Genomic DNA, 24,197 nt, shown 5'->3' with positions numbered 1-24,197 from the left:
TGTGGTGGGGTGGCAACGGGAATGAATAAAGGCAGCAAGTATGAATCATGTACATGTGTATACATGTATATGTCTGTGTATGCATATATATGTATACGTTGTAATGTATAGGTATGTATATGTGCATATGTGGCCGTGTATGTATATATATATATTTTTTTTCTTTTTTTTTTATACTTTGTCGCTGTCTCCCGCGTTTGCGAGGTAGCACAAGGAAACAGACGAAAGAAATGGCCCAACCCCCCCCCATACACATGTATATACATACACCCACACACGCAAATATACATACCTACACAGCTTTCCATGGTTTACCCCAGACGCTTCACATGCCTTGATTCAATCCACTGACAGCACGTCAACCCCGGTATACCACATCGCTCCAATTCACTCTATTCCTTGCCCTCCTTTCACCCTCCTGCATGTTCAGGCCCCGATCACACAAAATCTTTTTCACTCCATCTTTCCACCTCCAATTTGGTCTCCCTCTTCTCCTTGTTCCCTCCACCTCCGACACATATATCCTCTTTGTCAATCTTTCCTCACTCATCCTCTCCATATGCCCAAACCACTTCAAAACACCCTCTTCTGCTCTCTCAATCATGCTCTTTTTATTTCCACACATCTCTCTTACCCTTACGTTGCTCACTCGATCAAACCACCTCACACCACACATTGTCCTCAAACATCTCATTTCCAGCACATCCATCCTCCTGCGCACAACTCTATCCATAGCCCACGCCTCGCAACCATACAACATTGTTGGAACCACTATTCCTTCAAACATACCCATTTTTGCTTTCCGAGATAATGTTCTCGACTTCCACACATTCTTCAAGGCCCCCAGGATTTTCGCCCCCTCCCCCACCCTATGATCCACCTCCGCTTCCATGGTTCCATCCACTGCCAGATCCACTCCCAGATATCTAAAACACTTCACTTCCTCCAGTTTTTCTCCATTCAAACTCACCTCCCAATTGACTTGACCCTCAACCCTACTGTACCTAATAACCTTGCTCTTATTCACATTTACTCTTAACTTTCTTCTTCCACACACTTTTCCAAACTCAGTCACCAGCTTCTGCAGTTTCTCACATGAATCAGCCACCAGCGCTGTATCATCAGCGAACAACAACTGACTCACTTCCCAAGCTCTCTCATCCCCAACAGACTTCATACTTGCCCCTCTTTCCAAAACTCTTGCATTTACGTCCCTAACAACCCCATCCATAAACAAATTAAACAACCATGGAGACATCACACACCCCTGCTGCAAACCTACATTCACTGAGAACCAATCACTTTCCTCTCTTCCTACACGTACACATGCCTTACATCCTCGATAAAAACTTTTCACTGCTTCTAACAACTTTCCTCCCACACCATATATTCTTAATACCTTCCACAGAGCATCTCTATCAACTATTAGAAAGGGTAGTGAGTGGTGGGATGAAGAAGTAAGAGTATTAGTGAAAGAGAAGAGAGAGGCATTTGGACGATTTTCGCAGGGAAAAAGTGCAATTGAGTGGGAGATGTATAAAAGAAAGAGACAGGAGGTCAAGAGAAAGGTGCAAGAGGTGAAAAAAAGGGCAAATGAGAGTTGGGGTGAGAGAGTATCATTAAATTTTAGGGAGAATAAAAAGATGTTCTGGAAGGAGGTAAATAAAGTGCGTAAGACAAGGGAGCAAATGGGAACTTCAGTGAAGGGCGCAAATGGGGAGGTGATAGCAAGTGGTGGTGGTGTGAGAAGGAGATGGAGTGAGTATTTTGAAGGTTTGTTGAATGTGTTTGATGATAGAGTGGCAGATATAGGGTGTTTTGGTCGAGGTGGTGTGCAAAGTGAGAGGGTTAGGGAAAATGATTTGGTAAACAGAGAAGAGGTAGTGAAAGCTTTGCGGAAGATGAAAGCCGGCAAGGCAGCAGGTTTGGATGGTATTGCAGTGGAATTTATTAAAAAAGGGGGTGACTGTATTGTTGACTGGTTGGTAAGGTTATTTAATGTATGTATGACTCATGGTGAGGTGCCTGAGGATTGGCGGAATGCGTGCATAGTGCCATTGTACAAAGGCAAAGGGGATAAGAGTGAGTGCTCAAATTACAGAGGTATAAGTTTGTTGAGTATTCCTGGTAAATTATATGGGAGGGTATTGATTGAGAGGGTGAAGGCATGTACAGAGCATCAGATTGGGGAAGAGCAGTGTGGTTTCAGAAGTGGTAGAGGATCAGGTGTTTGCTTTGAAGAATGTATGTGAGAAATACTTAGAAAAGCAAATGGATTTGTATGTAGCATTTATGGATCTGGAGAAGGCATATGATATATATATATATATATATATATATATATATATATATATATATATATATATATTTTTTTTTTTTTTTTTTTTTTTCAAACTATTCGCCATTTCCCGCGTTAGCGAGGTAGCGTTAAGAACAGAGGACTGGGCCATTGAGGGAATATCCTCACCTGGCCCCCTTCTCTGTTCCTTCTTTTGGAAAATTAAAAAAAAAAAAAAAAATATATATATATATATATATATATATATGTGTGTATGTGGGTGGGTTGGGCCATTCTTTCGTCTGATTGCTTGTGCTACCTTGCTATTGCGGGAGACAGCGACAAAGTACAATAAATAAATAAATATTTGTGATTTAGATATGAAATGTCATGTAATAGACATGTGCAATAAAAATGTAACTAACCTAAAGATAAACTGTAAATTACACAAAAGTTGTCAAGTTGCACTCCTATGACCCAGGTAGCTGTCTTTTCTTTCTGCCTCACTCACATGTGGACTACTGGCATTTTCTCCACAAAATAATATTGCTCCTTGTCACATATAACACTTGACAACACTTAAACCACACAAATCACTCTTTGTAACTCTAGATTTTCCTATGGTGAACATTATGTGCTGGCCTGGCCTTTTAGCAAAATTACAGGAGCAATAAATAGAAGTAGTAGGTAGAAACATGCAGGCTGAAGCATGAGATAGAAGTAGGAGGTAAGATCATTAGGCAAGAGCATTAGGTAGAAGTAATCAGCAGGAACATAAGGTAGGAGCCTCTGCAAACACTGCTCAGTGGCCTGGTAAAGGTGAGGTGCTAAAGGATAAGAAGGAGCACTTGATTTCACTAGTTACGCAGACACTACTGCCGTGGCCACCCTCTTGAAGGAATCCCAGTAGGGAGCAGATGTAAGAGATACAGATAGATAAATTAAATAAAGTAGACAAGACAACATGGACACCCTGCACATATCTTCAGCATTCAAATTTTCATCGACAAAAATGGGTATGTTTGAAGGTAGAGCTGTCCCAACAATGTTGTGTGGATGTTAGGCATGGACTGCAATTGAGAATATCCAGAGGAGTGTGAATGTTCTGGAAATGAAATGTCTGTGGACAATATGCATTAGGAGGAGGGATGATCCAATAAATAAAAAGGGTAAGAGAGAGGTGTAGTAATAAGAGTGCGACTGAGAAAGTTGAAATAATGGGAATGAGTGAGGAGAGGTTGACAAAGAGGATAAACATATGAAAATTGGTGGGAACAAGATGAAGAGCAAGACTGAATTGGAGATGGAAGGATGGAATGAGTAAGATTTTGAGTGGTTGGGGCCTGAACATGCAGGAGGGTGAATGGCATAAATGGGATAGAGTGAACTGGAGCAACATGCTGTTAATGGACTGAATCAGGGCATATGAAGTAGCCAAGAGAAAGTCACAGAAAGGTGTCAGGCCTGGTTGTCAAGGGAGTTGTGGTTTCAGTGCATTAAAAATGACTGCAAGAGAATGGATATCAGTAAATGAGGCCTTTTCTTCAGCTATTCCTGGCACTGCCTCACTAACTAAAGCAAACAAATATGAAAGAAAATAAAAAGATTGCTGATGTACAATATCAATACTTATCCCTAGGAATAGGTGAGACAGAACACTGCCCATGTACCTCCTGCATGTCAAAGAGGGCAGCAAAATGAGATTGGAGTGGGGAGAGGAAGCAGGAGGTTGCGGGGCGGGAAATCCTCCCCTCCTATGTTAATCTTCAAATGAGGGAACACGTAAAAGAGACAAATGAGGGTCTTTCTCCCTTTAAGGCTCTGTCATCTGCTCAGGACACTACTCAAGCAGGAAGCAAACAAGCATGAGAGAAAATAAATATCTTTTTCACACAAAAAACACTAAATAACCATTAATTTCTAGTGCTTTACAAATCATCAAAACAAATCCTTCCTTGGGATAAACCATGAAGAGGCCCCTTGCAGATACATTAGGTAATGAGATTATGTTTGATGATACAATGAAGATGCAACTAAAGCATCTTATAAAGATCCTGAATGATAGTAATGCTTGATATGAGGTTAACATATTCTCTGAGTATGAGCAGATGCATTTCCATACATTTTGAAATGAAAATTTACCTGAACATTGATAACTTGGCAAGAGACCCAGAGGGTTCATAGTCTTCTTTAATCCTTGTGGCATTGGTGATGTTACCATAAATACTAATTCCTAAGGCTGCAGGATTAACCTCTTCCATAGGTCGTGTTGCATCTTGGAAGGAATGATGGATCAAGGTACAATCCTGCAAAAAATGTAGGTTTTGAAATGTGAAAAACTATATCTTTCCAGGGTGGTATTCTGCAAGTCACAATAGATACCTCAGATCTCGGGGGTTTGAAACCTCTTAATACTATACCTGGCTTGTGAGGTTAATACCTCTCATCTCTCAGGTTTTTAAACCTCTTAAAACTATACTTGCTTGTGAGGTCAATACCTCTCATCCTTAGTTAATCAACTGATAAGTGGTCAGTTGAGTGGCTTGGCCCAGTTCTGTCTGACCAATCAATGGCCTCCGCTAAGCAAGGATATCATCATCCACAGGTCATCGGCAGAGATTATATATCTATTCATTATACTTTGTTGCTGTCTCCCGCGTTAGCAAGGTAACACATATCATCATCCACAGGTCATCGGCAGAGATTATATATCTATTCGTTATACTTTGTTGCTGTCTCCCGCGTTAGCAAGGTAACACAAGGAAACACACAAAATCGGCAGAGATAACCCTCAATATTCTTGGAAAACAAACATTAATCTGATGATGGTTATGTTAGCTAGGCAATAGTTTTTGACAGATAGGACAGAAGGGCAGAGAACATAACAGAGAAAATGCTACTGGGAGGAAAGTTTTTTCATAAAGCAAATCTTGTATCTCCCTACTGAATACTGCTGTGTTATATGGTAACCAGTAAAGAACAATGAATTAAACAAGATAAAGACAAAGAGTTTTAGAAATCTGGGAGTGCATCTGACAGCGGATGGAACCATGGAAGCGGAAGTGGATCATAGGGTGGAGGAGGGGGCGAAAATTCTGGGAGCCTTGAAGAATGTGTGGAAGTCGAGAACATTATCTCGGAAAGCAAAAATGGGTATGTTTGAAGGAATAGTGGTTCCAACAATGTTGTATGGTTGCGAGGCGTGGGCTATGGATAGAGTTGTGCGCAGGAGGATGGATGTGCTGGAAATGAGATGTTTGAGGACAATGTGTGGTGTGAGGTGGTTTGATCGAGTAAGTAACGTAAGGGTAAGAGAGAAGTGTGGAAATAAAAAGAGCGTGGTTGAGAGAGCAGAAGAGGGTGTTTTGAAATGGTTTGGGCACATGGAGAGAATGAGTGAGGAAAGACTGACCAAGAGGATATATGTGTCAGAGGTGGAGGGAACGAGGAGAAGTGGGAGACCAAATTGGAGGTGGAAAGATGGAGTGAAAAAGATTTTGTGTGATCGGGGCCTGAACATGCAGGAGGGTGAAAGAAGGGCAAGGAATAGAGTGAATTGGATCGATGTGGTATACCGGGGTTGACGTGCTGTCAGTGGATTGAATCAGGGCATGTGAAGCGTCTGGGGTAAACCATGGAAAGCTGTGTAGGTATGTATATTTGCGTGTGTGGACGTATGTATATACATGTGTATGGGGGTGGGTTGGGCCATTTCTTTCGTCTGTTTCCTTGCGCTACCTCGCAAACGCAGAAGACAGCGACAAAGCAAAAGAAAAAAAAAAAAAAGACAACACAGCAAAACTTCACAAGATAAATGAGAAACATTCAAAATAAGATTACAATCATGCTTGAAGACAATACTGGATGAACCTTGAATAGATAACTGCTAAAGGAGTAGCTGCTAAAAAAAACAGCATTATACAACAAGCAAAATAAGTCTGGGATGAGGAGAGCCAGTACATAGAAATGTTGTCTGCAAACACATAAGTCAAGTGGTGAACACTGTGCTACCTTTGCTATGGCAAAAGCTTGTTGCAGCTACACTGGTACACAGGCAGGAAGTGTCAGTTTATCCTGTGAGCCATGAAAGCATACCAACACAGACAAGGGTTAAAGAAAAAACTTCATTAAGAGACCAAGTACAGTAAGAACCCTGCTTTCAGAATTACCTTGACACACTAGGGTCCTTCTGGCCTTACAATGCCAACCCCAAGGCTATACCAGTTAAACCCTTGATACCTTGAGAACATACCACTGATGGACATGTTAGAAAAGCTCTGAGGACCTCCCTCATAATCTCCTACAAGGGAATGTTTCTCAAGACCAACTGTGGAGGATATCTTCCTGAATTCATGACCTCTACTTTCTAGGAAATAATGGATTTACAAAATAAAAACATCTAAATCTAGGTAGAGATGTTTCCAACTGTGAAAGATTCCTGGAAACTAAGAGATAGTCTCCTCAGAATCTCTGGTGATCAACATGATTTTTCCATTTTTCATTGGTCAAAAGGAGCAGCTTTTATTCACTGACATTGCAAGGTAACACATTTATTCATCTCCAAGCACTGTGGGCCATTAAGATGGAAGTTTCAAGATGAATTGCTGAGGTACACGAGGCCACAGAGACAAACTCCTCTGAATGCTAAAACATTTTGACTTTGATAACGCTTAAAAGGCTATAGAAGAGAGATAAGTATATCCTGAATAAACACAGAGAAGAACACTTGAGTACATACAGAGAGATTTACTTCATAAACCCCACTAAATGAAATTTACATCATAAACCCTGCTAAATGAAGTTCCCAAGGGGCAATCTTGTGTAGTCATTAGCATTAACCACTCAACCTTTCCCCTTCCTACTCTAACACATGCCTACTCTCTCAACAACTCCTCACTGCTTCTAGTAGCTTTCCTTCTACACCATTCACTCAGTGCTTTCCACAAAGCATCTCCTATCAACTTTATCATGCACTTTCTTCGCATCTGCAAATGTAAAAAATTCCACTCTTTCTGTACGTATTTCTCACATAAATTCCTCAAACACCTGATCCACACTTCCTTTACCACCATCTCAATCACCACTCACCCATACAATCTACCAAGTATGTGCACTCTGTAATCCAAGAATTCACCTCTATCCCCCTTGGCTCTTTTTTCTTATGGTACTATACAGGTGTTACATTAATTCTCATGTACTTCTCTCTCAGCTGTACATACAACAAAACTTCTGACCAACTAATCAAAATATGTCAACCTCTTTCTTATGAAATTCAAATGTAATCACATCCACTCCTTCAACTTTGCCACGTTCAATCTTATACACAGCTTTCACTCTCTTTTACCCAAATCATTCACAAAGACTCATGAGTCTCATTCTGCAGATCTCCACAGCTCATACACACCACATCTTTCACATTTTCATCTAATACAATCACCAGTCCTTCAGTATATTCACTCCACCTCCTTTTTACCTCTTCTTTGTCTGTTGCTATTCCTGCATCTGCTCCTAACTGTTTTCTTGTTCTTTCCACACTATTCACCTGCTTCTTAAACATCTTATTCCCCCTGAAACTTTCTTATACTTTCTCTCACCATCTCTTATTTGCCCTCTTTCGATCCCTGCATATTCCACTTGACATTCTGCTTTTCTTGTGCAAATTGGATCAAGCTTTTATCTCAGTTGTGCAGCCAAGCACATAAGATCTATGCTACCAATGAACTTGTCAAAATAAGCCATAAAGTCTACACTATGCTATAACATCACTTAATCAACACTCATTAATCAGCTGAATCTGGAGGTGTAAGCATTTCATAAACACAACGAAGTAATAATTGCCACAAGAGCCAGGCTCATAAGCAGATACTACAGGTTAGGAAAATATTGAATCTTAACCTATTACAACTAGAGAAATAATTTTAGTTTTCATTACTTATTTTCTTTTCTCTACAGTCTTGACCGATGGATCATGCTTCATGACAGCTAATATCACTCAAAATCTATGCTATTCATCCCTGACAATCAGGTTTTTCTTTTCTCTAGTCTTGACCAATGGACCATGCTTCATGACATCTTTTATCATTCAAAATCTATGCTATTCATCACAAGCAATCAGGTTTTCACAACTTCTAAAGAGTTTCCTTTAGGTACTGTAAAGGGACTACTGTCTGCTTGTAAGACAGCCATCCTGATGATTTCACATTCCTAAAATTGTTAGGGGGCTACCTGGCTGCTACAATGCTGGAGGGTAAGGCACACATGCACTAAGCTCAAGGTGTTGAATTTTTGGATGAGCTCTGAAGGATTATACATGGCAAATGAATGTAAATCTTTACAATACGTCAGAATTCTTATGCTGCACCTAGCTGTGCCATCCACTGGATTGTGAGCCCAATAGTTTCCTTTTCTTACACATTCAGAAAGAAAAGGAATATGATATTGAGATATGAAAGCAATGTTGCCCTTTCTTGACAACTACACTTTTACCTACCTTTCCAACAGAAAGCAAGTTGTTTGGATCAGCTCGCCAACAGATGCCTGTTGTCAGATTCTTGTGCTCATTAAAGGCAGCAAGTGGTATGTATGGCCGTCGTATATCCCATACATTGATACTACAGTCCCATAACAAAGCAGAGCTAAACAAATAAAAGCACAGAACATCAATTTCTACATTAAAATTTACCAAGAAACATCACTACAAAAATATGTAATTCACCTATGTGTTAAAACAAAATGTAAAATAAGATCCTGCCTATGAATGGTGTTATCAACTTCAAATAATTTCAAGCTGTATATAATCAACTTTATTACAAACATAATCTGATTAGTTTGGAGAAATATGGTGGAAGAAAGTTGTAATAATTAGCTGAGATTACATGCACACATGTATCCAAAGTTTTCTGTAATATCTTTAATGCTTCAAACAGGATTACTTATCATCTCATCAATTATGAAATCATCTCTGTTAACCTTATAAGAGAAACTTATTATGGAATCACCTGTAATTATCTGATTGTTTATTATCTGGTTTTAAAATTCCTTTAACCAACCAGAGTCTTGGCACTGTTTCTGACATGGGTAAACCACTCTGTTCGTACCAAAATATTTTCTTCCTCCATCAAGTGTTCCTTAACCTTTCTCAACCTTCTGATAAGGGTTATCTGCCATACTCTCACCTAATTCACAATTTCTGGAAGGTGCAAGACATGCAAATAATAGGGTGATCCGCATCACTGTAGTATGCGAGAGAGTGAAAAGCTGAAGTATGGCTTACAGCTTAGAATTGTTGATAAACCCATATCTTTCTAGTTATTGATTTATCAGTTCTTTGAGAATGTAAATTAAGAAGACTTTTATAACCAAAGTAGAAACCATCACTATAGAAGGTTCTGTGAAATCTACAATCAAGTTTCAAAGCTTTATGCTATAGGTAAATCATGGAATATTTTCTGGGGTTGGCTGTGGATGGTAGATACTAGTTTCAATTCATTATGGATGAGCAGCAAGAGTGGATATATGCATAGTGGGAGTGGGAGACTGAGGAGGAGACAGAAAGATTGAATAGAAAAGGGTTTAGGGTATCAAGGCCTGAATAACCTAGAGATTGCAAGACATGCAAATAAGAGGGTAAACCGAATCAGTGATGAGGGAGTGACCTGCTGTCAATAGTCTGAACTATGGCTTATGGTTTTTGAGGCAGAGAAGGTAAATCATGGAATATGAATGAGAGCAAGTGAGTGGATATATGCACATGAGGCCCCTATTCCTTTGTTTTCGATGCTACCTTTTTTTTATTATACTTTGTCACTTTCTCATGCATTAGCGAGGTAGCACAAGGAAACAGATGAAAGAATGGCCCAACCCATCCATATACAAATGTATGTACATACACGTCCACCACGCAAATATACATACCTATACATCTCAACGTATACATATAAATAGACATACGGACATACACATATATACACATGTACATAATTCATACTGTCTGTCCTTATTCATTCCCGTCGCCAATTCTGCCACACATGAAATGACAACCCCCTCCCCCGGCATGTGCACGAGGTAGCACTAGGAAAAGACAACAAAGGCCACATTCACTCACACTCAGTCTCTAGCTGTCATGTATAATGCATCGAAACCACAGCTCCCTTTCCATATCCAGGCCCCACAAAACTTTCCATGATTTACCCCAGACGCTTCACATGCCCTGGTTCAATCCACTGACAGCATGTCGACCCTGGTATACCACATCATTCCAATTCACTCTATTCCTTGCACGCCTTTCACCCTCCTGCATGTTCAGGCTCTGATCACTCAAAATCTTTTTTCACTCCATCTTTCCACCTCCAATTTGGTCTCCCACTTCTCTTCGTTCCCTCCACCTCTGACACATATATCCTCTTTGTCAATCTTTCCTCAATCATTCTCTCCATGTGACCAAACCATTTCAAAACACCCTCTTCTGCTCTCTTAACCACACTCTTTTTATTACCACACATCTTTCTTACCCTGTTATTACTTACTCGATCAAACTACCTCACACCACATATTGTCCTCAAACGTCTCATTTCCAGCACATCCATCCTCCTCTGCACAACTCTATCTATAGCCCACGCCTCACAACCATATAACATTGTTGGAACCACTATTCCTTCAAACATACCTATTTTTGCTTTCCAAGATAACGTTCTCAACTTCCACACATTTTTCAACGCTCCTAGAACTTTCGCCCCCTCCCCCACCCTATGATTCACTTCCACTTCCATGGTTCCATCCCCTGCCAAATCCACTCCCAGATATCTAAAACACTTCACTTCTTCCAGTTTTTCTCCATTCAAACTTACCTCCCAATTGACTTGTCTCTCAACCCTACTGTACCTAATAACCTTGCTCTTATTCACATTTACTCTCAGCTTTCTTCTTTCGCACACTTTACCAAACTCAGTCACCAGCTTCTGCAGTTTCTCACACGAATAAGCCACCAGTGCTGTATCATCAGCAAACAACAACTGACTCACATCCCAAGCTCTCTCATCCACAACAGACAGCATACTTGCTCCTCTTTCCAAAACTCTTGCATTTACCTCCCTAACAACCCCATCCATAAACAAATTAAGCAACCATGAAGACATCACACACCCCTGCCACAGACCAACATTCACTGAGAACCAATCGCTTTCCTCTTTTCCTACTCGTACACATGACTTACATCCTCGATAAAAACTTTTCACTGCTTCTAACAACTTGCCTCCCACACCATACATTCTTAATACCTTCCACAGAGCATCTCTATCAACTCTATCATATGCCTTCTCCAGATCCATAAATGCATACACAGACATATACATATATACACATGTACATAATTCATACTTGCTGCCTTTATTCATTTCCATCGCCACCCCACCACACATGAAATAACAACCCCCTCCCCCACACGCATGCGAGGTAGCATTAGGAAAAGACAACAAAGGCAACATTCGTTCACACTCAGTCTCTAGATGTCAAGTATAATGCACTGAAACCACAGCTCCCTTTCCACATCCAGGCCCCACAAAACTTTCCATGGTTTACCCCAGACACTTCACATGCCCTGGTTCAATCCACTGACAGGCTGTCAATGCTGGGAAAAACAATTGCATATGAAAAAAGTAAATTATTATTTTCATTATGTAACACTATGATCTCTTTCAGGGAACTCCTGCAACTGCAAAGCTGCATTCCATACACAAACAAGGGAAGGAGGGCTTCTTTGGGATAAAAGGTTCTTTTCCGTTCACTGATGATCATACAGCCATGGTACAAGTGACTTAATACTTATGATGTATCAGTGCAGGCAGGTTCTGATAATCTCACATTGCAAAGTGGTTCTTCCATGGACAACCAAGAGCAACTCACCTATATCCCATCTCTTTAAATCAAAAGGGGTGGCCCTTGTAATAATCTGTAAAATCCTATTTCTGACTGGTGTATCATTCCAACTAAAGTATAAATTTCATTTCATTAAGTTCTCAAAAAATAACACTAACCTGGCGATGTGATATTTGGTGTTGGGCCTCCATTTCACTCGACCAACGGATGCAATTGTCTGAATTGTATTGCATACTGTAGGAATCTCATTCAAGTCCCACACCTGTTTAATACAGTTATCAGAATAAGAAAAAAAATATAAAGGAACATACATATGATTTACAATCTTGAACATCAATTTTCAAGTTCAAAATTTGTACAGAAAAGAAATAAACATATAATACCGTACTGAATGATAGCAGCACATCTCTTCTAGCTATGCTGCAAATGAGGCTACACTAAAGGAAACTTATGGAAACCATCGTTTGAGACAAAATTGTAAAGCATTTGGAGTACTACCAAATAAACAACTCTCAGCACGGTTTTCAAAAAATTAGTCAGAGTGACAGTTTGCAGGTTTTTCACTCTGTATCTGTATGCTTTTCTACTTTTACATGACTATGAGTTTCTCATATCTTCCTTTATTACAAACAGCCTAAAGGGACAATAGTCTGTTGTTGTTTGAATTCCTTTGTATTTGTATTCCATTCCATACAATGTTCTAAAATTCCCTTCTATACCTTAGTCCATCCTTCCTTATCAAGTATACAACACAGTGCTTTCAGCAGTCCTCATGCAATTCCATCATCACTCATACTCAAATCACTCTAAACCATACATCCTTTATTTGTTCTTTCACCTCTGTTCCCCATCTCAAGGGGGTAGCTACAACAGAAGTCTCCATAACTAGTGAACTCCACTGCAGCTTTGTAGCCTAAAGTGCTTCAACCTTTATAGGTCACTGGCAGAGGGCAACTCTCATGCAGCATTTGCAGAGGCTCCTACCTAATGTTCCTCCTGACTACTTCTACCTAAAGTTTCTACCTAAATGTTCCTAACTACTGCTTCTATCTATTGCTCCTACTATTTTGCCAGAAAGCAGAGCTAGTGCTAGTGCTATCTAAAGTTAAGAAGAATGAGCTATGTGAGTTAGGTTTTGTATGACAAGGAGAGATTGTATTTTTGTGGACAGAACAGAATGCCAGTAGTCCACGTGTGGGTGAGGCAAAAAAGAAATGACAGCAATCTGGGTCATAGGAATGCGACTTAACTCCTAAAGTGCTGGCTCACTATGCAGCCATCACTAAACCTCCTGATACCCAGGCGGATAGTACTAGTAATATATCTCCCTGATCGTTGGCTTTCTACCAACAACTACCTACACTAAATATGTGGATAATCAATTTCAATGAGGGTGCTTTCATTCTACCTAATTACTTGGTGGCCATCTTTAAGTATAAACTCTGAGCCAGCTGTTGTCTAAAGGGGAAGCGTAATGTGGACATCAAGAAGAAAGCAGGGATTCATTTGTCATGCCATAAGAGACCATATATTGGAAGCTTTCTTTTAAATTCTTACACTTTTATTCCTGTTTCTTTTACTTTCATGTTCTTCTGAGGCAAAAATTCTTAAAAAGCTAATCATAGGTTCTCAAGGGATCCCTCTGAAAATAATTGTATTTATGAAACAAAAAAAGGGGGGGTGAGGAATATCCCCTACAATCATAGCAAGCCCTTAGCAATATCACATACAGCAGGTTAAAGCATTCATTCAACATAAAGGTCAAGGCAGCAAGAAAATAGAGAAAAAATAACACATAGATCCCACTGATGAAGGTGACTAGACTATCACGACGTATTTTTCCCTGTATGCTCAAAAAAATTTCCTCATGAACAAGAAAAAGCAACTAAATCAATCATAGTTCCATGATCTCTTCTTATCCAAGAGAGTGCATTATTGTATCAAGGTTCTGCAAACTGATAAGAATACACAATTAATACTTAGTTCCTTTAAAACCTAATGGAAAGACTGGGACACCTTTATTGTTTTATCTCTCCCTGCAGTAGCAATCCATGTTTTTACTTCAGGATGCCAATCAAGGGCAAAAATAGGACCACCATGGGCAGTAAATTGCTTCTCCACACGATCAGCCCTCCTCATGTCCCAGAGCTGCACATTTCCATTTTCAGAAACTGCACAGAAGGTCATATTATGATGGGGGTTGAACTGTACATCTCTGACACTCTCCGCATTGCTGCAAGTTATAAGGCAGTCACTCAGTACAACCAGTATAACAACTGAAGTTCATATCATAGAAAAAATAATTTTTGAAGTACAAGAAATTTTTGTTTGTGGTTGAAATATTTAGTTCATATAAAAGAGAAAACAATGTTTGAAGTATAAGAAACTTCTGTTTGTAGATAAATATAAGACCACAGATACACCTGTTAAGGACCTGTCTATGAGGTGAGTACCATAAATATTACACATTGAAAAGTTTTCTTTCATTTTCTTTCTTATTTGATGCCATTTCTCATATTTGTGAGGTAGTATCAGCAACTATCAAAGAAAGACTGCACTTGCTCACATCCAGTGTATGGTTGTCACGTGTGATGCATCAAAACCACAGCTCCCTATCCATAACATGGCCCTAGAGACCTTTCCGTGGTTCCCACAGGTGCATCAAATGCCCTGGTTCAGTCCAATGACAGCACATCACCTCCTTTACACCACATCACTCCAATTCATCCTTATTCCATGCAGGCCTTTCACCCTCCTGCATACTCAAGCCCCAAGCCCTCAAAATTTATATTCTAGTTCATTCCTCTATCCTCAATATAGTCTCCCCCATCCCTGTGTCCCCTCCACTTCAGATCCATACAACCTCTTTGTCAACCTCTCCTCACTCATTCTCTCTGTATGTTCAAACCATTTCAGAACACCCTTTTCAGTTCTTTCAATCATACTCTTCTTATTACCACACCTCTTCCTTAAGTGCACAAGTAACATTATCTGTTCTCAACATCAGCTTTATCACTCTCAATACCTAAACAACTTCTAGTGTTATTACAAAACACAAATTTTTCATTCTAATATATGAACTTACTCTTTTACTTTGCACACTTCAATTCATCATGAAAGACCTTAGCTCCCATTCACATAATTTCTCTGCACCCAAAATGGTCCCACTGCACCCAATCACATATAGTTCCTCTAGCATCTTTATCTGAAATACCTCTAGCACTTGTCATTTATCTCTGCAGTTATCAATCTATTCTGCGATCTACCTTCCTGGTCCTTCGACTATACTACCATATACCTTTCAAAATATAAAAAGTAATATGAATAAAAATCTCAAATCAACAATCCACGTTAGCGCTGATATATGTGTCAGAGGTGGAGGGAACGAGGAGAAGTGGGAGACCAAATTGGAGATGGAAACATGGAGTGAAAAAGATTTGAGTGATCGGGGCCTGAACATGCAGGAGGGTGAAAGGCGTGCAAGGAATAGAGTGAATTGGAACGATGTGGTATATCGGGGTCGACATGCTGTCAATGGATTGAACCAGGGCATGTGAAGCATCTGGGGTAAACCATGGAAAGTTCTGTGGGGCCTGGATGTGGAAAGGGAGCTGTAGTTTCGTTGCATTATTACATGACAGCTAGAGACTGAGTGTGAACGAATGGGGCCATTGTTGTCTTTTCCTAGTGCTACCTCGCACACATGAGGAGGGGAGGGGGTTGATATTCCATGTGTGGCGAGGTGGTGATGGGAATGAATAAAGGCAGACAGTATGAATTATGTGCATGTGTATATATGTATATGTCTGTGTGTGTATATACATGTATACACTGAGATGTATAGGTATGTATATTTGCGTGTGTGGACGTGTATGTATATACATGTGTATGTGGGTGGGTCGGGCCATTCTTTCGTCTGTTTCCTTGCACTACCTCGCTAACGTGGGAGACAGCGACAAAGCAAAATAGATAAAAATAAATAATGAATAAAAATTTTCAAACCTGGTAAATGTTTGAGAAGCTTCTCTTCTTCGTAGATCAAACAGCTTCATGAATCCATCATGAGACCCTGATATCAATAAGTGTGGTTCACTTGGATGAAAACTAACCTGTAAAAAGACTATGTTTGTCCCAAACCACTTTCAATATGAAAAACACTTTTTAAAAATACCATATCACACAAATATTATCCCTAAAATATGAAAAAAATCTCTTTCATTCTTGCACACCATATCTTGTGTACCAAGGTAACACCAGAAGCAGTCAGAATGATCTCATTTGCTCAAATCCACTCTCTAGCAGTCAATACTGCACTAAGATCAAACCCCAGACCACTTCTGTGCCCTGGCCCAGCCCAGTAACAGCATGTTGCCCCCAGCAAACTAGATCACTCCATTTTTTCTATCTCTTGCATGCCTATCTCCTTCCACTATGTTCAGGCCTCAATAACTTAAAACCACTTTCACTCCAATCCTTCAAAATAATTTTTGGTCTTCACATCAAACTTGCTCCCTTAACTTCTAATATGAATATATTAAATACATATGCCATTCATCACTTTTAGTAGTGAAATCCAGTCTTCAATATATACCAAAAGCAGCGTTTCAAAAATCATTACGAAAAACACTTTATGACTTTCTCATCAAAATTCACTCACAAGAAAGAGATTATATGATCAAATTTCAGAGTCCAAAGAACTCTCAATGCTAAGAACTACATGCCTTGTGAACAGTCCGACTATGATCATTGAAAACACAATCCAACTTTGACCTGGATGATTTATTAAGGTTCCAGGTGACAACAGCCCCGTTAGTGGAAGCTGTTGCAAGGACACAATCTGAAAAATTCAAAAAATAAAAATCAATAATAACACAGTTATTATTATACAATATGATATAGAGACTAAAGGGTGTGGTGTGCCGGGGTTGACGAGCTGTCAGTGGATTGAGTCAGGGCGTGTGAGGCGTCTGGGGTGAACCATGGAGAGCTGTGTAGGTGTGTATGTTTGCGTGTGTGGATGTGTGTATATGCATGTGTGTGGGGGTGGGTTGGGCCATTTCTTTTGTCTGTTTCCTTGCGCTACCTCGCAAACGCGGGAGACAGCGACAAAGCAAAAAAAAAAAAAAAAGAAAAAAAAAATGATATAGAGACTAAAGGGTGAAATCAATTTTGAAAGATTATGAACAAAGAAATAGCACAGTGATTGCAGTAATGCAGTGCTTTAAAGTATGGCTTTATCAGTCTCTGACAGAAAAAAATATGAGAAAAATTCAGAGAGATGTTTAAAGATAATTCAGAGACTGCAGAAAAGGAAATATTAAGCACATGAAACATTCCTGGGGATAGGGGATTAAGAATACTTCCCACGTATTCCCTGCGTGTCGTAGAAGGCGACTAAAAGGGGAGGGAGCGGGGGGCTGGAAATCCTCCCCTCTCTTTTTTTTTTTTTTTAATTTTCCAAAAGAAGGAACAGAGGGGGCCAGGTGAGGATATTCCAAAAAAGGCCCAATCCTCTGTTCTTAACGCTACCTCGCTATCGCGGGAAACGGCGAATAGTATGAAAAAAAAAAAAAAATGAAACATTCTAGATTGATATGGGTAAAACTGAAAATGGAGGGAGAGAGATGGGTGATTACTGGTGCCTATGCACCTGGGCAACAGAAGAAAGATCATGAGAGGCAAGTGTTTTGGGAGCAGCTGAGTGAGTGTGTTAGCAGTTTTGATGCACAAGACCGGGTTATAGTGATGGGTGATTTGAATGCAAAGGTGAGTAATGTGGCAGTTGAGGGAATAACAAGTGGACATGTGGTGTTCAGTGTTGAAATGCTGAAGAACTTGTAGATTTCAGTGCTGAAAAAGGACTGGTGATTGGGAATACCTGGTTTGAAAAGAGAGCTATACATAAGTATACGTATGTAAGTAGGAGAGATGGTCAGAGAATGTTATTGGATTAAGTGTTAATTGATAGGCGTGAGAAAGAGAGACTTTTGGATGTTAATGTGCTGAGAGATGCAACTGGAGGAATGTATGATCATTATCTTAAGGAGGCGAAGGTGAAGATTTGTAGAGGTTTTCAGAAAAGAGAATGTTGAGGTGAAGAGAGTGGTGAAAGTAAGTGAGCTAGGGAAGGATACTTGTGTGGGGAAGTACAAGGAGAGTCTGAGTGCAGAATGGAAAAAGGTGAGAACAAAGGACATAAGGGGAGTGGGGGAGGAATGGGATGTATTTAGGAAAGCAGTGATGACTTGTGCAAAAGATGCATGTGGCATGAGAACTGTGGGAGGTGGGCAGATTAGAAAGGGTAGTGAGTGGTGGGATGAAGAAGCAAGATTATTAGTGAAAGAGAACAGAGAGGTATTTGGACAATTTTTGCAGGGAAATAGTGCAAATGAGTGAAAGATGTATAAAAGAAAGAGGCAAGGGGTCAAGAGAAAGGTGCAAAAGGTGAAACAGAGGGAATATGAGAGTTGGGGTGAGAGAGTATCATTAAATTTTAGGGAGAATAAAAAGATGTTTTGGAGAAGATAAATAAAGTGCGTAAGACAAGAGAACAAACGGGAACATCAGTGAAAGTGGCTAATGGGGAGGTAATAATAGGTAGTGGTGATGTGGGATGATGGAGTGAGTATTTTGAAGGTTTGTTGAATAAGTTAGATGATACAGTGGAAGATATAGGGTGTTTTGGGTGAGGTAGTGTGCAAAGTGAGAGGGTCAGGGAGAATGGTTTGGTAAACAGAGAAGAGGAAGTGAAAGCTTTGTGGAAGATGAAAGCCAGCAAGGAGGCAGGTTTGGATGGGATTGCAGTGGAATTTATTAAAAAAGGGAATGACTGTGTTGTTGACTGGTTGGTGAAGGTATTCAATGTATGTATGGTTCATGGTGAGGTGCCTGAGGATTGGCAGAATGCATGCATAGTGCCATTGTACAGAGGCAAAGGGGATAAAGGTGAGTGTTCAAATTACAGAGGTATAAGTTTGTTGAGTATTCCTGGGAAATTACATGGGAGGGTATTGATTGAGAGGGTGAAGGCATGAATAGAGCATCAGATTGGGGAAGAGCAGTGTGGTTTCAGAAGTGGTAGAGGATGTGTGGATCAGGTGTTTGCTTTGAAGAATATATGTGAGAAATACTTAGAAAAACAAATGGATTTTGTATGTAGCATTCATGGATCTGGAGAAGGCATATGACAGAGCTGATAGAGATGCTCTGTTGAAGGTATTAAGAGTATATGGTGTGGGAGGCAAGTTGCTAGGAGCAGTGAAAAGTTTTTATCGAGGATATACGGCATGTGTACGAGTAGGAAGAGAGGGAAGTGATTGGTTTCCAATGAATGTCGATTTGTGGCAAGGGTGCGTGATGTCTCCACTGTTGTTTGATTTGTTTGTGGATGGGATTGTTAGAGAGGTGAATGCAAGAGTTTTGGAGAGAGGGGCAAGTATACAGTCTGTTGTGGATGAGTGGGCTTGGGAAGTGAGTCAGCTGTTGTTCGCTGATGATACAGCACTGGTGGCTGATTCAGGTGAGAAACTGCAGAAGCTGGTGACTGAGTTTGGTAAAGTGTGTGAAAGAAGAAGGTTGAGAGTAAATGTGAGTAAGAGCAAGGTTATTAGGTACAGTAGGGTTGTGGAACAAGTCAACTGGGAGGTAAGTTTGAATGGAGAAAATTGGGGGAAGGGAAGTGTTTTAGATATCTGGGAGTGGATTTAGCAGCGAATGGAACCATGGAAGTGGAAGTGAGTCACAGGGTGGGGGAGGAGGCGAAGATTCTGGGAGTGTTGAAGACTGTGTGAAAGGCAAGAACATTATCTCAGAAAGAAAAAATGGCTATGTTTGAAGAAACAGTGGTTCCAACAATGTTATATGGTTGTGAGGCATGGGCTATAGATAGGGTTGTGCGGAGGAGGGTGGATGTGTTGGAAATGAGATGATCGAGGACAAAATGTGATGTGAGGGGGTTTGATCAAGCAAGTAATGAAAGGGTAAGAGAGATGTGTGGTAATAAAAAGAGTGCAGTTGAGAGAGAAGAAGAGGGTATATTGAAATGGTTTGGTCACATGGAGAGAATGAGCGAGGAAAGATTGACAAAGAGGATGTATGTGTCAGAGGTGGAGGGAACGAGAAGTAGGAGACCAAATTGGAGGTGGAAGAATGGAGCATAAACGATTTTAAGGGATCAGGGCCTGAATATTCAGGAGGGTGAAAGGTGTGCAAGGAATAGAGTGAATTGGAATGATGTGGTATACCAGGGTTGACGTGCTGTCAATGGATTGAACCAGGGCATGTGAAGTGTCTGGGGTAAACTGTGGAAAATTTTGTGGGGCCTAGATGTGGAGAGGGAGCTGTGGTTTTGGTGCATTATGGAGAGGGAGCTGTGGTTTTGGTGCATTATACATGACAGCTAGAGACTGAGTAGGAACGAATGTGGCCTTTGTTGTCTTTTCCTAGTGCTACATCATGCACGTGTGGGGGGTAGGGGGGGTACCATTTCATGTGTGGAGGGGTGGCAATGGGAATGGGTGAGGGCAGCAAGCATGAATATGTACGTGTGTATGTATGTATTTGTCTGTATATGCATATTTTTGTATACATTGAAATGTATAGGTGTGTATATGTGCGTGTGTGGGCTCCCTTTCCACATCCAGGCCTTACACAACTTTCCATGGTTTACCCCAGATGCTTCACATTCCCTGGTTCAATCCATTGACAGCACGTCGACCCCGGTATACCACATCGATCCAATTCACTCTATTCCTTGCACGCCTTTCACCCTCCTGCATGTTCAGGCCCCGATCATTCAAAATCTTTTTCACTCCATCTTTCCACCTCCAATATGGTCTCCCACTTCTCCTCGTTCCCTCCACCTCTGACACATATACCCTCTTGGTCAATCTTGCCTCACTCATTCTCTCCATGTGACCAAACCATTTCAAAACACCCTCTTCTGCTCTGTCAACCACACCCTTTTTATTTCCACACATCTCTCTCACCCTTACATTACTTACTCGATCAAACCACCTCACACCACATATTGTCCTCAAACATCTCATTTCCAGCACATCTTCCCTCCCGCGCACAACTCTATCCATAGCCCACGCCTCGCAACCATACAACACTGTTGGAACCACTATTCCTTCAAACATACCCATTTTTGCTTTCCGAGATGATGTTCTCAACTTCCAAACATTCTTCAAGGCTCCCAGGATTTTTGCACCCTCCCCCACCCTATGATTCACTTCCGCTTCCATGGTTCCATCCGCTGCCAGATCCACTCCCAGATATCTAAAACACTTTACTTCCTCCAGTTTTTCTCCATTCAAACTTACCACCATATTGACTTGACCCTCAACCCAACTGTACCTAATAACCTTGCTCTTATTCACATTCACTCTTAACTTTCTTCTTTCACACACTTTACCAAACTCAGTCACCAGCTTCTGCAGTTTCTCACATGAATCAGCCACCAGCGCTGTATCATCAGCGAACAACAACTAACTCACTTCCCAAGCTCTCTCATCCCCAACAGACTGCATACTTGCCCCTCTTTCCAAAACTCTTCCATTCACCTCCCGAACAATCCCATCCATAAACAAATTAAACAACCATGGAGACATCACACACCCCTGCCGCAAACCTACATTCACTGAGAACCAATCACTTTCCTCTCTTCCTACATGTACACATGCCTTACATCCTTGATAAAAACTTTTCACTGCTTCTAACAACTTGCCTCCCACACCATACATTCTTAGTACCTTACAGAGAGCATCCCTATCAACTCTATTACACGCTTTCTCCAGATCCATAAATGCTACACACAAATCCATTTGCTTCTCTAAGTATTTCTCACAAACATTCTTCAAAGCAAACACCTGATCCGCACATCCTCTACCACTTCTGAAACCACACTGCTCTTCCCCAATCTGATGCTCTGTACATGCCTTCACCCTCTCAATCAATACCCTCCCATATAATTTACCAGGAATACTCAACAAACTTACTTATACCTCTGTAATTTGAGCACTCACTCTTATTCCCTTTGCCTTTGTACAATGGCACTATGCAAGCATTCCGCCAATCCTCTGGCACCTCACCATGAATCATTTTATTTATTCATTCATTTTGCTCTGTCGCTGTCCCCTGCGTTAGCGAGGTAGCGTAAGGAAACAGATGAAAGAATGGCCCAACCCACCCACATACATATGTATATACATACACGTCCCCCCACGCAAATATACATACCTATACATCTCAATGTACACATATACATACACACGCAAACATATACATATATACACATGTACATAATTCATACTATCTTCCTTTATTTATTCCCATCGCCACCTCACCACACATGGAATAACAACCCTCTCCCCCCTCATGTGTGTGAGGTAGCGCTGGGAAAAGACAACAAAGGCCACATTTGTTCACATTCAGTCTCTAGCTGTCATGTAATAATGCACCGAAACCACAGCTCCCTTTCCACATCCAGGCCCCACAGAAATTTCCATGGTTTACCCCAGACGCTTCACATGGCCTGGATCAATCCACTGACAGCACGTTAGCCCCGGTACATCACATCGTTCCAATTCACTCTATCCCTTGCACGCCTTTCAGCCTCCTGCATGTTCAGGCTCCGATCACTCAAAATCTTTTTCACTCCATCTTTCCACCTCCAATTTGGTCTTCCACTTCTCTCGTTCCCTCCACCTCTGACACATATATCCTCTTGGTCAATCTTTCCTCAATCATTCTCTCCATGTGACCAAACCATTTCAAAACACTCTCTTCTGCTCTCTCAACCACACTCTTTTTATTTCCACACATCTTTCTTATCCTTACATTACTTACTCGATCAAACCACCTCATACCTCATATTGTCCTCAAACATATCATTTCCAGCACATCCATCCTCCTGTGCACAACTCTATCCATAGCCCACGCCTCGCAACCATACAACATTGTTGGAACCACTATTCCTTCAAACATACCCATTTTTGCTTTCCAAGATAATATTCTCGACTTCCACACATTCTTCAAGGCTCCCAGAACTTTCGCCCCCTCCCCCACCCTATGATTCACTTCCGCTTCCATGGTTCCATCCACTGCCAGATCCACTCCCAGATATCTAAAATACTTTACTTCCTCCAGTTTTTCTCCATTCAAACTTACCTCCCAATTGCCTTGACCCTCAACCCTACTGTACCTAATAACCTCGCTTTTATTCACATTTACTCTTAACTTTCTTCTTTCACACACTTTACTAAACTCAGTCACCAGCTTCTGCAGTTTCTCACATGAATCAGCCACCAGCGCTGTATCATCAGTGAACAACAACTGACTCACTTCCCAAGCTCTCTCATCCACAACAGACTGCATACTTGCCCCTCTTTCCAAAACTCTTGCATTCACCTCCCTAACAACCCCATACATAAACAAATTAAACAACCTTGGAGACATCACACGCCCCTGCCGCAAACCTACATTCACTGAGAACCAATCACTTTCCTCTCTTCCTACACGTACACATGCCTTACATCCTCGATAAAAACTTTTCACTGCTTCTAACAACTTGCCTCCCACACCATATATTCTTAAAACCTTCCACAGAGCATCTCTTTCAACTCTATCATATGCCTTCTCCAGATCCATAAATGCTACACACAAATCCATTTGCTTTTCTAAGTATTTCTCACATACATTCTTCAAAGCAAACACCTGATCCACACATCCTCTACCACTTCTGAAACCACACTGCTCTTCCCCAATCTGATGCTCTGTACATGCCTTCACCATCTCAATCAATACCCTCCCATATAATTTCCCAGGAATACTCAACAAACTTATACCTCTGTAATTTGAGCACTCACTCTTATCCCCTTTCCCTTTGTACGATCTATGCAAGCATTCCGCCAATCCTCAGGCACCTCACCATGAGTCATACATACATCAAATAACCTTATCAACCAGTCAACAATACAGTCACACCCTTTCTTAATAAATTCCACTGCAATACCATCCAAACCTGCTGCCTTGCTGGCTTTCATCT

At 40.8% G+C, this 24,197-nt stretch overlaps 1 protein-coding gene across 2 annotated transcripts in view; it reads right to left on the bottom strand.

The window, feature by feature from the left end:
* LOC139762696 (GATOR2 complex protein WDR24-like) overlaps positions 1 to 24,197 on the bottom strand; it is a 133,518-nt gene that overhangs the window by 60,771 nt on the left and 48,550 nt on the right. For both annotated transcript variants that reach the window (XM_071687663.1, XM_071687664.1), the window contains exons 4-9: positions 16,873 to 16,988; positions 16,154 to 16,260; positions 14,168 to 14,384; positions 12,310 to 12,413; positions 8,769 to 8,913; positions 4,421 to 4,584 (exon numbers count right to left, since the gene is read on the bottom strand). In XM_071687663.1, the coding sequence (XP_071543764.1) occupies positions 4,421 to 4,584; positions 8,769 to 8,913; positions 12,310 to 12,413; positions 14,168 to 14,384; positions 16,154 to 16,260; positions 16,873 to 16,988 (853 nt within the window). The remainder of the gene's footprint in view (positions 1 to 4,420; positions 4,585 to 8,768; positions 8,914 to 12,309; positions 12,414 to 14,167; positions 14,385 to 16,153; positions 16,261 to 16,872; positions 16,989 to 24,197) is intronic.

This window comes from Panulirus ornatus, chromosome 44 (genome assembly GCF_036320965.1).
Source record: "Panulirus ornatus isolate Po-2019 chromosome 44, ASM3632096v1, whole genome shotgun sequence".
Lineage (NCBI taxonomy): Eukaryota > Metazoa > Arthropoda > Malacostraca > Decapoda > Palinuridae > Panulirus > Panulirus ornatus.
Note: the sequence above shows the minus strand (reverse complement) of the source record. Positions and strands in the feature narration are given on the sequence as shown.